The sequence below is a fragment of the Epinephelus moara genome, chromosome 5 (genome assembly GCF_006386435.1).
Source record: "Epinephelus moara isolate mb chromosome 5, YSFRI_EMoa_1.0, whole genome shotgun sequence".
Taxonomy (NCBI): domain Eukaryota; kingdom Metazoa; phylum Chordata; class Actinopteri; order Perciformes; family Serranidae; genus Epinephelus; species Epinephelus moara.
This window is the reverse complement of record NC_065510.1, coordinates 25,985,880-26,000,795: the sequence shown is the minus strand read 5'-3', so window position 1 is coordinate 26,000,795 and position 14,916 is coordinate 25,985,880. Positions and strand designations below refer to the sequence as shown.

General features: G+C 41.0%; 1 protein-coding gene across 1 annotated transcript; it reads right to left on the bottom strand.

Annotated features, from left to right (window-relative positions):
- Nucleotides 1-2,225: 2,225 nt before the first annotated feature.
- Nucleotides 2,226-9,410, bottom strand: LOC126390650 (zinc finger protein 665-like). Its single transcript, XM_050045046.1, has 2 exons — nt 9,149-9,410; nt 2,226-5,482 (listed from the first exon to the last, which is right to left on the bottom strand). Exon 2 carries the CDS (start codon nt 5,366-5,368, stop codon nt 2,234-2,236), a length of 3,135 nt encoding a protein of 1,044 aa, XP_049901003.1. The 5' UTR covers nt 5,369-5,482; nt 9,149-9,410; the 3' UTR covers nt 2,226-2,233.
- Nucleotides 9,411-14,916: the final 5,506 nt, after the last annotated feature.

Below are 14,916 nucleotides of genomic sequence, written 5' to 3'. Positions count from 1 at the left end.
GTCTCCGTTCTGACAGTGTACAGGTGTTGGAAATTAGGTTGCTGCTGCTGCTGCTTTGTGCATCATGTCACACACACACACACACACACACACACACACACACACACACACACACACACACACACACACACAGACTGATTTATTGGCTGGGTTATTTAAATTGTTGCAGCATATTTATTATGAATACGTCCATCTGAAGCTCACGTTGTTCCATATTTTTGCTGTTTCACCACTAACAAGCAAATAAAGCAATATCACACTATCACTATCCATAGCTATTTAAAAAGCTACATATAATGTTCATAATATTATATATACATATAATATCCATAATAATTCTGTGTGGAGTTTGCATGTTCTCCCCATGTCAGTGTGGGGTTTCTCCAGGTACTCCAGGTTCCTCCCACAGTCCAAAGACATGCAGGTTAATTGGTGACTCTAAATTGTCCGTAGGTGTTAATGTGAGTGTGAATGGTTGTCTGTCTCTATGTGTCAGCCCTGTGATAGTCTGGTGACCTGTCCAGGGTTTACTCTGCCTCTCACCCAATGTCAGCTGGGATAGGCTCCAGCCTCCCCACGACCCCCAGCAGGATAAGCGGTTACCGAAAATGAAATGAAACGAAACTTATTATATTCAGCTACATAAGCCTAAAAAGATGTAAATCAGAACGGAAGTACAGCGAGATGTTGATAAAGGGGAAGACACACCGTTTCATCTAGTCACATCGGTGTAAATTAGCAGGTTTTCAGAACATTGCAGATTGTCACACTGCAAGTAGTTGCTAGTTTCAACTCTTCTCATCGCCAATCTCTGGTCTGAACTGGGCTTAAAGGGAAAGTATTGATAATTAGACTTTATGTAGTGGTTAATAAATGATCCCTAACCGTAGTGATACATCATCCATGGAAAACTTGTAATGCTTCGTCTTTGTTGATACTGTGTCAGGGAGGTGTTGAGGCCTCATCTTGTAGTAATGTAGTGGATTTTATTCTTTTCTACAAAGAATATGTTTGAAAAAATACCAATTGGATAACCCAGCATTTGACAATTTAGTGTTCATGGCAGCCTAAATCTGCCTAAAGCCCTGTTTCCACTGAGCAGTACAGTTCAGTTCAGTTCAGTTCAGTAAGCTTTTTATCCATTTACACTGTGAAAAGTTGTGGATGGTACCAATGGAACCGTTCTGTACCGTCCCCAGTTTTGGTCCCCCCTCTGTTTGGGTACCTAGCACACAGATCTATGGTACTAAAAGGTGGAGCTGTGAACACTGCAGTCTGTTGATTGGTCAATAGAGGACAGTCACTCTGCTCAGGGCTGAGTTGTGGCTGGTTTTGAGGCTCATGTAACCACTGTTCATACTGTGGAGAGTTTTATTCCTATAACTATAAAATGAAAGGATGTTTTGCTGCCTCTTGCAGCAGCTGGAGTTAGAGAAAAAAATAACTTTATTCACTGGGCCGACTGCCGGCAACTTTTAAGGTGGAACGTTAACTTGTAATGCTGCCGGCAACTTTTAAGGTGGAACGTTAACTTGTAATGTTACTCAATGCATGAGTTGATTCAATCAACACCTTAAATTTTACTGACACATTTGACCATTACTTTAGTTTTTATTGTCTCTCTTGGATGGCACACACTCTTGGTAATGGGTGGATCTTCAAGCGTTTATGTATATTAATTTCGACCGGATCATGTGAACTGCATATATCCCTATATTCACTGAAAGAAAAAAAAAAACCAAGTGCTGCGTTGTTCCTGTGGGCTCCAGTAACACTAAACCCCTGAGCTTGTCTTCGAAGGACTAAATGCACAAACCTGCTATTTTTAAAATATCCCATGGAGACAGACTCTCACTGCAGCCTGTTTTGTATTGTTCTAAAAATGTTGGCCTGCAACCTCGTTCTGTGGACGATAAAAGAGGTGCAGACTTCCCTCTGTGTTAAGAGTGTCAAGGAAACACAGCAGGTGGTTGACGGAGCAGTGAGTGACAACAACTCCACCAACATTTAAGGGTATTGTTTGCTGTGGAAAAGTCAGTGATCTGAAGGGTTACTTTTGGTTCCAAGGGTACCATACCGAATGTTTTTGGTGGAAACAGGGATTAAGTTAGCTTTCAACACATTTTGCTTTCTTATTATTTCTCAAATAATATAACAAAAATCCTTACTGCTACCAACCCCTACAAACATGCAAAACCACTGGCACGATCATTCAAAAGCAACAACCTAAGCATCACAGGAGTTCTGTTTCTACAGTATCTAAGTAGTGGTATTTTGTGATGTGTCTGTTTCTGTCTCCAGTCTGTGTAAATGTCTGTCCACAGTGGGGGCAGCAGTACGGCCTCTCCCCTGTGTGTATCCTCATGTGAACGTTCAGTTTATCTTTGCTAATAAAGCGTTTGCTGCAGCACGTGCACGCATAGGGTTTATCCCCCGTGTGATAGCGTTGGTGCATCTTCAGCTCTGTCATCCGACCGTAAGTCCTGCCGCACTCGGGACACTCGTAGCTGGGCCGCACCTCCATGTGCTGCCTGCTGTGCAGTCGCAGCCCGCTGGATGATCTGAAGCTCTTGCTGCACTGCGAACATTGGAAAGGTTTCTCTCCGGTGTGGATGTGAACGTGTAACTTGAGGCTGGCAGCCGAGGGGAAGCCGTTGCCGCAGATGGAGCAGAGGTGAGGTCTCTCCCCCGTGTGGATGCTCAGGTGCTTCTCCAGCTTGGTCTTGTTCAGGAAAGTCCTGCCGCAGACAGGGCAGTTCAGTGGCTGCTCTCCCTCGTGTGAGCTCATGTGGTCTGTCAGCTCAATTAGTGCAGAAAAAGCAGCATCACACCGTGTGCACGAGTATGGCCTCTCCCTCTTGAATTTCCTGTGTTTGAGGCAGTGTTGTTCTAGATCTTCCTTCTCTTCAAAGGTTTCGATACAACAGGTGCACTGGTACGGTCTTTCTTCTGTATGAGTCCGCAGGTGATATTTTAAAGCTGTTAACTTTAGAAAGACGCTGTCGCAGTGTGGACATCTTGCTTCACGTCTGTTGTGGACCATTACGTGCCTTTTGTAGTGAGACAGCTTCATGAAGTGTTTGCGGCACAACGAACAATAATACTGTTCATCTTGGTGGCCCTGTTCATGCTTCTTCAGCGCATACTCAACCTTAAACTTCTTCCCACAGATGCTGCAGGCGTAAGTCTTGTTATGAACCTCCATGTGCTTCTCAAGTTCTTCTGGGCTGCTGAAGGTTTCATCACATTTCGAACAAGTCCCATTGTTTTCTTTCACATGAATCTCCAAGTGTTTGTTGAGGTCTTCTGGGAAGGCAAAATTCCTCTGACAATCAGGGCATGTGTAACACTCTCCGTTTGTTGCTTTGCGATGGGTCACTATATGCCTTTTCAAATGATACATTCGACCAAATACTTTGCCGCAATCGCCGCAGATGAGGCTTTGAGGGTTGGATTGGACCTTCTTGTGTAATTTAAGATGACTTACAAGTGCAGACTTCTCCTTGAACTGTTTATCACATGCAAGACATGTCAGGCCTTCAACTGCATGAGTCTTCTTGTGTGCTTTCAGTTCCAGCCAGGACCCTAAACTTTTCCCACATTTAGAGCAGATGTATTGGCCCAAGTCGTGCTGGTTCCTCATGTGTCGGGTCATGTGGTAGTTCTGGCTGAAAGTCATCGCGCAGACCGGGCAGCTGAATGGTTTCTCCTTTGTGTGTGTCCTCATGTGTCTGGCGAGTTTGTTTGGCCCCCTGAAACGCCTGCCGACACAGATGGGACAGAAATGGCCTTTTGTTCTTTTTTTGCCGACTTTTTCTTTCTGACTGTCTCCGTCTTGAGATGTGGCTTCATCAGCGGTCTTATCTTCAATCTTGACAGTAACTAAAGATTCTTTTCCCTGAGAACCACCATTATCAGTGTCTGCTTCATTTTCAGCAACATTATCATTATCTTTGTCACATAGCTTGACTAGTTCTTGATTTTTCTCGTCATCGCTCTGCTGGGAAGTTTGTCCCTCTGTCAGGGTGGGCAGGAGGGACAGGTCTGTGCCATGTGACATGACATGACAAATAAACACATCCTTGTTAGTAAATTTTTCTTGACACTCAGGACATGACAGAACTTTCAACACATGCGTCCTCTTGTGACTTTGCAGCTCTGCTAAGCTACCTTGACTTTTCCCACAAGTGGAGCAAACAAACTGGCCTGCACCGTGCTGGTTCCTCATGTGTCGCGTCATGTGGTAGGACTGGCTGAATGTCATGGCACAGACCGGGCAGGTGAACGGTTTCTCCTTTGTGTGCGTCCTCATGTGTCTGCCGAGCTTGTTTGCATCTCTGAAGCGCTTGTCAACACAGATGGGACAGTAGGGGCCTTTTACATTGGACGAGGAAAAGAGAAAGTCTTCATCATCATCTGCACTATCACTAGCTTTGTTGGGGCCTTTCTCTTCTATCTTCTGTGGTGATGATGATGACAACTCTCTTTTATCATTTCCTGCTTTATCGCTGGCTTCATCAGAAGCCAGATTAGTCTCATCAACGCTCTGAGACTTATCTTCATTTTCACTATAATAAAGCTTGTCGTTGCTGTAATAGTAATTATCTTTGCATTGAGGTGATTTTGTTGGGGTTTTAGTCACGCGTGGTTTTGGTTTGTTTTTTGGCCTTTCCCCCCCACGCCGAGGCCGTCGTCTTTTGCGCTTGGTTTGAACAGGAAGGTCTAAATCGTCTCCAATGTCCACACTGACCTCATGAAAACCAAACACCTCAGATTCATTTAAAGCAGATTCCACTTCTTTACCGATAGCCAACGCCTTATCCAAGGTTAGAGTTTCCCTCTCCATCAGCAGCCTCTCTTTGAGTTGTGGGCAGTTGGTTTTCTCAATCAGCTGATCCAGGATAAGTTTTTCTTGAAAGTTTCCATAGCTGCAAAGCCTAAGCAGCTCATCTAAGGCAGACACAAACAGATCGACAGTCTCTCCAGGCATCTGAGCCCTCTGATGAAATTTAAGGCGGTACATCTGAGAGCTTTGATTAGAGTTGAAGTAGACCGTCAGAGCTGAGATTGCTGATGCGTATGTGGTTTCACTCTGGATCAGTGCTGTGAAGATACGCTGGCCCTCTGGGCCGAGGCAGTTCTGTAGGAGCATACACTTAGTGGAGTCGACGAGGTCGCTTTCACCGAGTGCTTCAACGTAGTGTTCAAAAGCTTTGAGCCACTTGTGCCAAATCATGGTCGGTTCACCAGGGACAGGTAAGAAAGGTGGAGGTGGGGACAGGATTATCAGGAGTGGCTCTGGGAGTGGTTCTGAGGAGTAGTCCTGTTTCGTCACCTCCTCATCTACATCTGCAGTTACTTCATCCATTGTTAGTGTTTGGTGTGTTTTTTTCACTGAGGCAAATTTGATTTCTTCTTTGACTTAAGTAAGAGTCACTGGTCCGTGCTCAGGCTCCCAATGTTGTATCCTCCCCAGGTCCGTCTGTGAAAGCAACAAACACAAGTTAGTTTCTAGTTTACTTTCTCTGTATCCAATTTCATTTTGTTGCAAATATACATTCAGTTCATCCAGCTAGGAATGGTGCAGTCTGACACAACATTTGTGCTATAGATTTGTCCTTATCAATGTTATTATCTCTTCTATTACTTTTTCATACCTCCATTTAATTTGGTTAACAGAAAACAGTAGGAATTCCCTTCATTTCCACATGGGTTATTGTATGTGAAACACTCGGATGTCTGCAACTGCTACTTACTTTCATTACTAATTCCTTCAAAAAATAGTGGAAAAAATTATCACAAGCGTCTAAAGCCTGACCTGACATTTTTAAATAGCTTATTTCGTCCAACAAACAGTCAAAACCTGACATATATTCAGTTCTCTATTAACTAAGACAAAGCAGCAAATGTCTCAGTTGGGAGACTGAAACTCGAATGTTTGCATAATTGCATGAAGTGTGTCTTTAACCAATAATCTAACATTCAAATAGTTGCGGAATAATTATAATCGACTCATCAATTAGTTGACTTATTGTTTCAGCTTCCCTGTGTCTCCCAATATTGTATCAGATCACAAAATGCAACCTATCTATGGAGACTGTTATAAACTCCACTTCAGCTCACTGACTTTATCTGTCCGACACCATTAATATTGACTGCATTACCAATAACAAAGCTCCTCGGTCTCAGACAAGAAGAAAACATTTTTTAATGAATAAAATCACTCTGCCACTCTGCATTTCTAATTCCCCTGGTTTAAAGTGACCAAGTACATTTACTGAAGCACTTAAGTATAATTTTGAGGTACTTGTACTTTTACAGTATTTCGATTTAATTCTACTTTATAATTTTTCCACTCTACATTACAGAGATAATTACTGTACTAATCACTTAAGCCTATTTATTGAAGAGCTGTAGTTACTTTGCAAATTAAGATTTTACCTGTAATATATGATCAGTTTATAAAACATGATCAGTTGTTACAGATTACACCACCAAAAGTACAGAAGTAGTTGAAATCTGCTCCACATTCACCAAAGACAAGATTAATGTACTGCTTATATAATAATACATGAATAATAATGATTTAATAATATTAAGTGAAATTTTGGATGTAGGTCTTGACTTGCAATGGAGTATTTACTACTTTGACATAAGCACATTTTAAGAATACTTCTTACACCACTGTCTAATTCATGTCATCCAAACCTGCATTCAACATCTTCATGGAAACCAGCTGCAATCACCTAAGACTAAGGACGTACTCAGATAAATTACTTAAGTGAAAGTAGTGATACCAGAGAGGAGAAATACTAGTACATAAAGTAAAAGTCCTTCATTCAATGAGAGAGTAAAATTACTTTATGCAGAATATATATTATTGGATTATAATTACTGATGCATTAATGTGTTCATCACTTTAATGTTGCAACTTGAAAAGGCTGAGCAAATTCTTATTACTCTGTATACTGCTGAGTGGTTTAATCAATACATCATCATTTATTAGTTGATTACATTTTGTATTAATAATCTGAATCTGCAACGTAACTAAAGCCGTCAAACAAAAACACAATATTTCCCCTGTAGTGGAGTACAAAACTAGGAATACTCACATAAATTACAAGTACCTTAAAATTGTACTTAAGTACAGTGCTTGAGTAAATGTGCTTAGCTCCTTTCCACCACGGCTTAGCCTATTTGTCAGTTGGTGTGTTTGTGTCATAAGGACCTTACCCCATAAAGCCACATTGTTGACCGAGGGCAAATACTTAACAAATACTGCTACTCATTTTTGAGAGATTTACTGGTTGATGCTATAAAGATAGATTAGTGGGCCCAAAGTGTAAGTGCCCCCCATGGCTGTCATCTCCAAATTGTCCCTCAAATTAACATGCTGACTAGGAAGAGACTCAACATGGCCAAAATGCCGACAAAGATTTACAAAATAATGACAAAGAAATCAAGACAGCTGCAAAGAGACAGATAGATGCACAACAACAAGCTAAAAGGGCTAAACAACCACAAAGAGACACAAAACGACTACAAAGAGCAGCAAGGCAACTACAAAGAGATTCAAAATGCCCACAAAAAGACACAAAATGATGACACAGAAATGCAAGACAGCTGCAAAGAGACAAAGAGATGCACAACAACTAGCAAAAAGGGAAAACAACCATAAGGAGATGCAAAATGATTACAAAAGGATGCAAAGCAACTACAAAGAGATTCAAAATGGCTAAAAAGACACAAAATAACGACAAAGAAATGCAAGACAGCTGCAAAGAGACGGAGAGATGCACCACAACTAGCAAAAGGGGACAAAACAACCACAAAGACACAAAATGATGACAAAGAGATGCAAAACGACTAAAGAGACACAAAATGACAACAAAGAAATGCAAAAGGAGCCGCAAAGAGACAAATAGATGCACAACAACAAGCAAAAAGGGGCAAAACAACCACAAAGAGACACAAAACGACTACAAAGAGATGCAAAATGATTACAAAGAGAAGCAAAGCAACTACAAAGAGATTCAAAATGACTAAAGACACAAAATGATGATAAAGACATGCAAGCCTGCTGCAGAGACAAAGAGATGCCTCACAACTAGCAAAAGGGGACAAAACAACCACAAAGACACAAAATGATTACAAAGAGATGCAAAATAACGACAAAGAAATGCAAGACAGCTGCAAAGAGACACGTAGATGCACAACAAGCAAAAAGTGGAAAACAACCACAAAGAGATACAAAATGACTACAAAGAGATGCAACATGATTAACAAGAAACACAAAGAGATGCAAAATGACGACAAAGAAATGCAAGACAGCTGCAAAGAGACAAAGAGATGCACCACAACTAGCAAAAGAAGACAAAACCACAAAGAGATACAAAATGATTACAAAGAGATGCAAAAATAATTTCAAAGAGATGCAAAGCAACTGCAAAGAGATTAAAAAACTAAAGAGGCACAAAGTGACCACAAAGAGGCTAAAAATGACCTTGAAATGATAGAATGCAACTACAATGACATGCAAAACAGCCACCAACACAAAAAGAGGCAGAACAACCAGACACACACACAAAACTCTACAGAGACACAAAACCACAGAGAGCTGTGTAACAACTACAGAGAAACACAAAACAGAAACAAAATGGCTAAACAAATACAAAGTCTGTATTATTTTTGCTCATATTTAGGAGAGTTAGTGGGGCCTTCTGCATGTCTGTGCCCAGGGGCCCACTGTCTCATAATCCGCCCATGTAGGAGAGGGCGGGGGGTCAGGGGGCCTCAGCTAGTCAGGGATTACAGATGTTTATTGTCTCACAGCGGGTGTCTTGTGTTTCTAGCCCCGTCACTGCAAACTTAAAGAAAACTACCATAAACTGCTGTAACGTCACAGTAAACACTGTGTGACCACCAGCTAAACACAACCCTGCGTCTGTGAGCCAACGGTTTCTAACGGTCGTGTTTCACCATTTAAACGGCTCCGTGTTTTTTTTTTACACGCAGCTGTGCAATCTGCTACAACGTCAACCGGGACAGTGCGTGGATGTGTATCGATACTACACACAGCCATCGGACACAGAAGCAGCACTGACATGAGTATTAAGCAATAATCGGGGAGGAGGAGACGAAAACTCACCAAACCAAACTGGGTCACAAGTCACGACGTGTGCAGACAGACGGACGGACAGACAGACAGCGGTGTAACGGCTGCTCCGGCTCACAGCTGTGCCGTGTGCACACAGCCGGTAATGGCTGAAAATGCAGCTCACTGCAGCGCCACGGTTATAAAAGGCGATTATTAATGCTAAGGTATTATATAGAGACACAGAAAAGCAAAGCATGAAGTGAAAAATATATCCGCCATGCCGACAGTCCTTCTTCCGGACACTACAACAGTTCCCCGGGGTCTGTCTCACCAGCCCCCAGCGCCCCCTGCTGGCAGGGAGTCACACTACGCATGTGCAGTGATGGACAAACGATCCTTTTATAAGATGAAAGAAGCAATGTCACAATATTATTTTAATATACGCTATTAAAAGTAAAATTCCTGCACTTGACATTTTATTAAGGTAAAGTACAGAAGTATTAAATTCTACTTAAGCACTACTTAACCCTTTCATGCATGAATTATGAATACCTCAGTCAAGATATTTTCTCAAGTGTTTTTATTCCTCTTAAGGCCTGAAAATATATTCGAATTTCATTTTTTCTACATGTCTAATCAGGTGGACTACTTTCAGCTCCTGTCCCCCTCCCTCCCTCCCTGGTTAAGCTCATAGCTCTTGACTCTTTAGGGCCCCCACACACATCTCCTCCTATTGAACTGTGTATTTGTTTCAATGAACATTTTCTACAGAAATACAAAAATGTTTTCAAAATATTATTTTTGTAACATAGACTTCAAGTTGCCCTGTAATAACATAAACCAATTCATTTACAGCACAAAAGTCACTGCAGATTAAGTATTTTCTCAAACAACAAAGTTGCAGTAATAGTATTATTTCTAGTTCAAATATAACCAGCGATGCATGAATTCAGATTCAGTGGACAGATGGATAATGGAAATTTCCTCCCAAAATAAGATAAATACTTGAAAATTTTAACAATTGTATGCTCCTTAGATGTTACTTTATGATACCAAATTTAATTTACCAACAATGGTCTCATATTATAGAAGGATATGGAAGAGTATGTTTTAAAATAGATTTTAAGATTTTACTGATTACTTTTAAGGCTCTTCATGGTCTCCCTCCCAGCTATGTCTCCGACCTCTTTGTACTGTACATGCCGGCATGGGTGCAGATCCCGAGGGGGACGGGGGGGACATGTCCACCCAATTTCTGAAAAACACAAATTGTCCCCCCCCAATTCTAAATAGTCTAAATGATTGAAATTGAACAAATGTATTTTCCGACTCCACATTCCCAATTCTAAAATAAATGAAAATTATGGAACAAATATTTTTATAAATATATTTTCCACATTCCATCTCTAGTCTACTATAGGCCTCCCTCCCGGCCTGCTCTGCTGCAATGCAACTGTGAGCGAGTAACTTAAAAAAACAAACAAAAAAAGCTGAACTCTCTCCACTTTCTCTCAGCGACTGAGCAGCAGTAGTCAGTAAACAAATGCCTTTCTAAGAGTAATTCTAGAGTTATTTTGATTAAAACTTCCTCAAAAAAGGAAAGTGTGCCCATAAAAGATTTAAAAACGTAATCAGATTCTGTTTGCCGCCTCAAATGAAGTAACTTATCCCTAGCCAGATCCATATCCATTGCAGCTAACGTTAGCTAGTTACTTAGCCTGCTAGGTAATGTTACTTAATGTAACTTTAATTGATCAGGTGTTCGTTTATATTAGCTATATTACTGTGAGATTAGGTTAGCTAAAGTATATTGTTTCATTAACTGGTGTCCTGTTTGTGTGTGAGCCAGGTCAGAGTATGACAGAGCATGGCAGAAAGCATGGCAAAGAGAAGGAAACAGCTACAGGACATCAGGATTTTTTTCTTGGGGCAAAACGCCATTGTGTAAGTAAGAAGACCGTGGCCCCTGTAATATTACAAGTAATAAGTTGGTTGATAGAGTCCTCGTGGAAAATGAATGAATGAAAGAAGGGTTAATGCAAATTTTCAATAATTGTACCATTAGGCAACAGCAGATGTATACAGTAGTCCCATATACTGGGAGAAAGGGAAGATGATGAGGGGGACTGGGAATCTGTGAGAGGCGAGAGATGAGAACAGTGGACATAACATGCCTGAGACCCTGAAACTATAAGTAGCATTAACTAACAGCGAAGCAGTGAAAAGGAGGGTGATGGCTGGCTCCATGTACTATTGGCTGTTTAAGAGTGTAGTGCTTTTTGAATGACTTGGTGATGGTGGTGAGCCTCTATGAAATCGTGAAATATGTTGGCAATCTCAAGCGCTCTGTGGGCATGATTGTGCAATTAATCTAAAGAAACAATCACAACTGATTGTGTCCCCCCCAAACTTGTCATCAGATCTGCACCCATGCATACCAGGATGTACTTCGAGGGCCTGGGGCAGAGGTCTTCTGTCTGTTCCAGAGGCCCAGCTGAAAACTAAAGGGGACAGAGGCTCTGGAACAGTCTGCCCAAGGAAATCAGGTCAGTCGAGTCAGTGATGTCTTTTACGTCCCTTCGTAAGACATACTTTTATCGTAGAGCCTTTCCTGATTTTACTTGAGCTTTAAGTTCATTTAGACTGTCTTTTATTTCCTCAGTTTTTATATACTGAAGTGTTTTTATCAGTTCTTTTAAAAGTTGTTGTTTTCATGTCGTGTCTGGTGTAATTATTGACATGTAAAGCACTTTGTAACTCTGTTATTATTTTTATTATTACATTCCTGAGTTGCAGATTTGTCGCATTCTGTCGGCCATATTGGTTTTGAGAGATTGGCGTTGCACTTACAACACCTGGCCAGTGGGTGGCAGTGTATGTCATGATGCATTGGGTCCACTGAAGTGGCTTGTATGCAACTACAGAATCAAAACCAATGCATGTTTTCTTCTCCCCGACACTTGGCCATTATTCTGTCAGGTCTTTAGTTATTTTAATTGTGTACTCTTAATGCAGGATGAGGTTGTTTAGCAGAGTAAGGGCTTGGTGAATATAGCTCACGTTCAGGTCTTCACCCTGCCCTTATCCTGTGGGATTTTTCAAGTTTCTTAGACTTAAAAATAACAATTTCACTTAGTTTTCCTCAGAGAAATTAATAATGGGCACACTGTATATATTTTTAAGTTACACATTTTAAAAGTTTTCCTACATCCTTTAAAATGAAAGAAGGCCTCACCCCCCCCGCCCCGAAGCACTGGCATCCCCCAGTGGGGTTCGGATCCTCACGTTGGGAACCAGTGGGTGGAGCAAGTATTTAAACGTTTTACTTTAGGAAAAACAATTATACAATTCTAAAATACTCTGTTACAAGTAGGCTAAAACATGGTAAAAGTTTCATCAGCAAAATGTAATTGCAGTTTGAGAACATTTTTTTACTGAAGTCCAAACTCAAAAAAATACTTGACCATCCATATTCTTATTGATTTAGTGTCTATGGATCGACTATAAGCAATCATCAGTCCAAACAATTCAACACTAATATAAATTATTACCACAAAAATATCCATGTCACATCATCAAGGTTTCAGGGGGGTAAATGTAACATGCCACACTTGGGCGTACTGGTGGTATCACAAGGTTTAAATAGGTATAATGAAAATAATGAGGTATGATGAATATAATCACATTATCTCCTCTTTAATTACAGTTGCACAAATGAATTCCATTACTGTCAATAATTGCAGTGATCAGTTATCAGAGAACCAAGCCACACTTAGTGTTAAGTATTTACCTGGATATGGTGGTGAAACAGAAAAGGTCTGTACCTGAAAATACAAGAAAACATATGAAGCCCACTCAAATCTCATGTTATTTTCATTCAGCCCGTAACATATTCTACATTTTAAACCATCAGGTCACACAAAATACATAAACAATCCTAAATTATAAATATTTTATGACATTACATGCGTGTTCTTCTATAATTTAACACAGTAAATAGTATGTATGTGCAATATGGGCTTTGTGTTTCTGTCTCACAACCAGCTGCCCTTTGAAGAACAACTAAAGTTAATGATTGATTCTGGAAAGACACAAATACACTGTTGAATTTTTAAGCATAATTGACTTTGAGCTCCAAAAGCAACATTCTGTTTACCTCGACTGTATTCGAGTAGAGGCAGAAATCTAAGAGACAAGTATCTCAAAGCCTGGAGAAATACAATTTGGGGTGGACCAACCCTTTACTTGATAACATGACAGTTTACAAGGTGTGGTGAATGCTCTTTGCCTCTGCTGAATGATATCTTACATAATTGTTTAATAATTCAACCTGCTGCTATCAGTGTCCCCGAACACACAACTTTATCCAGGGAAAAGTATCACACACTGAGCACGACACTGAAACACTGATAGATAATAATTAATTGACAACAACTGATAAAGCTTTGGTCCTTCCTTCCTTTGAGCTACTTTAATAAAAGAGCCGAACAAAGCTCACAGGCCTGGTTCAGAAAGTTCAGTGAGACAGTTGAGTTCAGGGTCACTGAGGCGGTTACAAAGTGTTAAGGCACATCTGTAATTCAGTTAGTGTGATGTAGAGGATGATCCGAAGGGACGTGTTCACTGTCTCAGTGCTAAAACAGACCACAGAGACACACTGTTAAACAATGACCATTTATTCACACACTGTAATGGGACTCAAAACAAGCGTGACAGAGTGAGGGAGGCTGCTGGCTGGCTGGCTGGGAGGGAGGAGAAATTTTTAAATTATACATGAGCAAAAAACTTACAGATGATTTCTGTTTGCACTTGGTACAAAGTGTGTCAGCCTGGCTGCTGGGGCTGGGGCCGAGGTACAAACAGTGGGGCTTCATGATTCAAAGTTCAATCACACTCAGTTTGAACAGGAATGAATCTCCAAAATATCCTGTAATCTTGTTCCACACTTATTCTCTGCAGCTTATATTTTTTTTTATGACTCTTGTTAAACCGCCTCCTCCTGTTCCCCCTCGTTGCTCAGTGTGGCTGGGGACTTGCTCCAGTGCTGTTTCACTATTTGTTCTGAATTACACAAACATGGCCGAACTACATACAACAGCACACAAGTAAAAAGGGTTTCCCTGTACAAAATCCATCCTAAAAACACAAACATACATACGATGGCACGCTTTGCTTAGCAGTGAACAACAGAGACGGATGAACAGGCGTCTAAACTGAGCATAGAGCCATTTATACACGCATGCTTGTGCGCACACGTGTTACACTCCAACACACACTCAAACTCGTAAAAAACGTAACAGAATAAAGATGAAATGTTTGGGGTTCGGCTCAGTGCAAGCATTATGGCTTGGGAGGCTGTGGTATAAGGAGCGCTGACGACAGGAAGAAGACGGTAAAAAACATGGTTTTCATATATCCCGACCCAAACCCCGAACACATCGCTCTCAGGAACCACACAACACTCCGCTTCTGAAGAACCCCTCGCCCACGCTCGTCCTTTATCAAGTTCAAAACTGTGATTATTGATTGTAATTTTTTTTCTTTTCCTCTGTGTGGTGGTATTTTAAAGCAGACAGCTTCGTGTTTGTGTACATGAGCCAGTCTGTCAACAAAAGCTGCTCCCGTCTGTGCCGTCTTATAATGATTCTCCTCAACCTTGAAGTTCTTCTCTCCCAGTGGGAGACACTGAAATGGCGCATCGGGGAGTGCATGCGTGTGTATTTGTGCACCTATGTGTAAATACAGAAAACAGAGAAAGAAGCGTTGTGCAGAAATTCCACGTTCCACCGGTTCGAGGTTAAATTCTCTCCTCGACATTT

Excerpts from the sequence above, each read along its gene's own strand:
- LOC126390650 (XM_050045046.1), bottom strand. The coding sequence starts at position 5,368 with ATGGATGAAGTAACTGCAGATGTAGATGAGGAGGTGACGAAACAGGAC.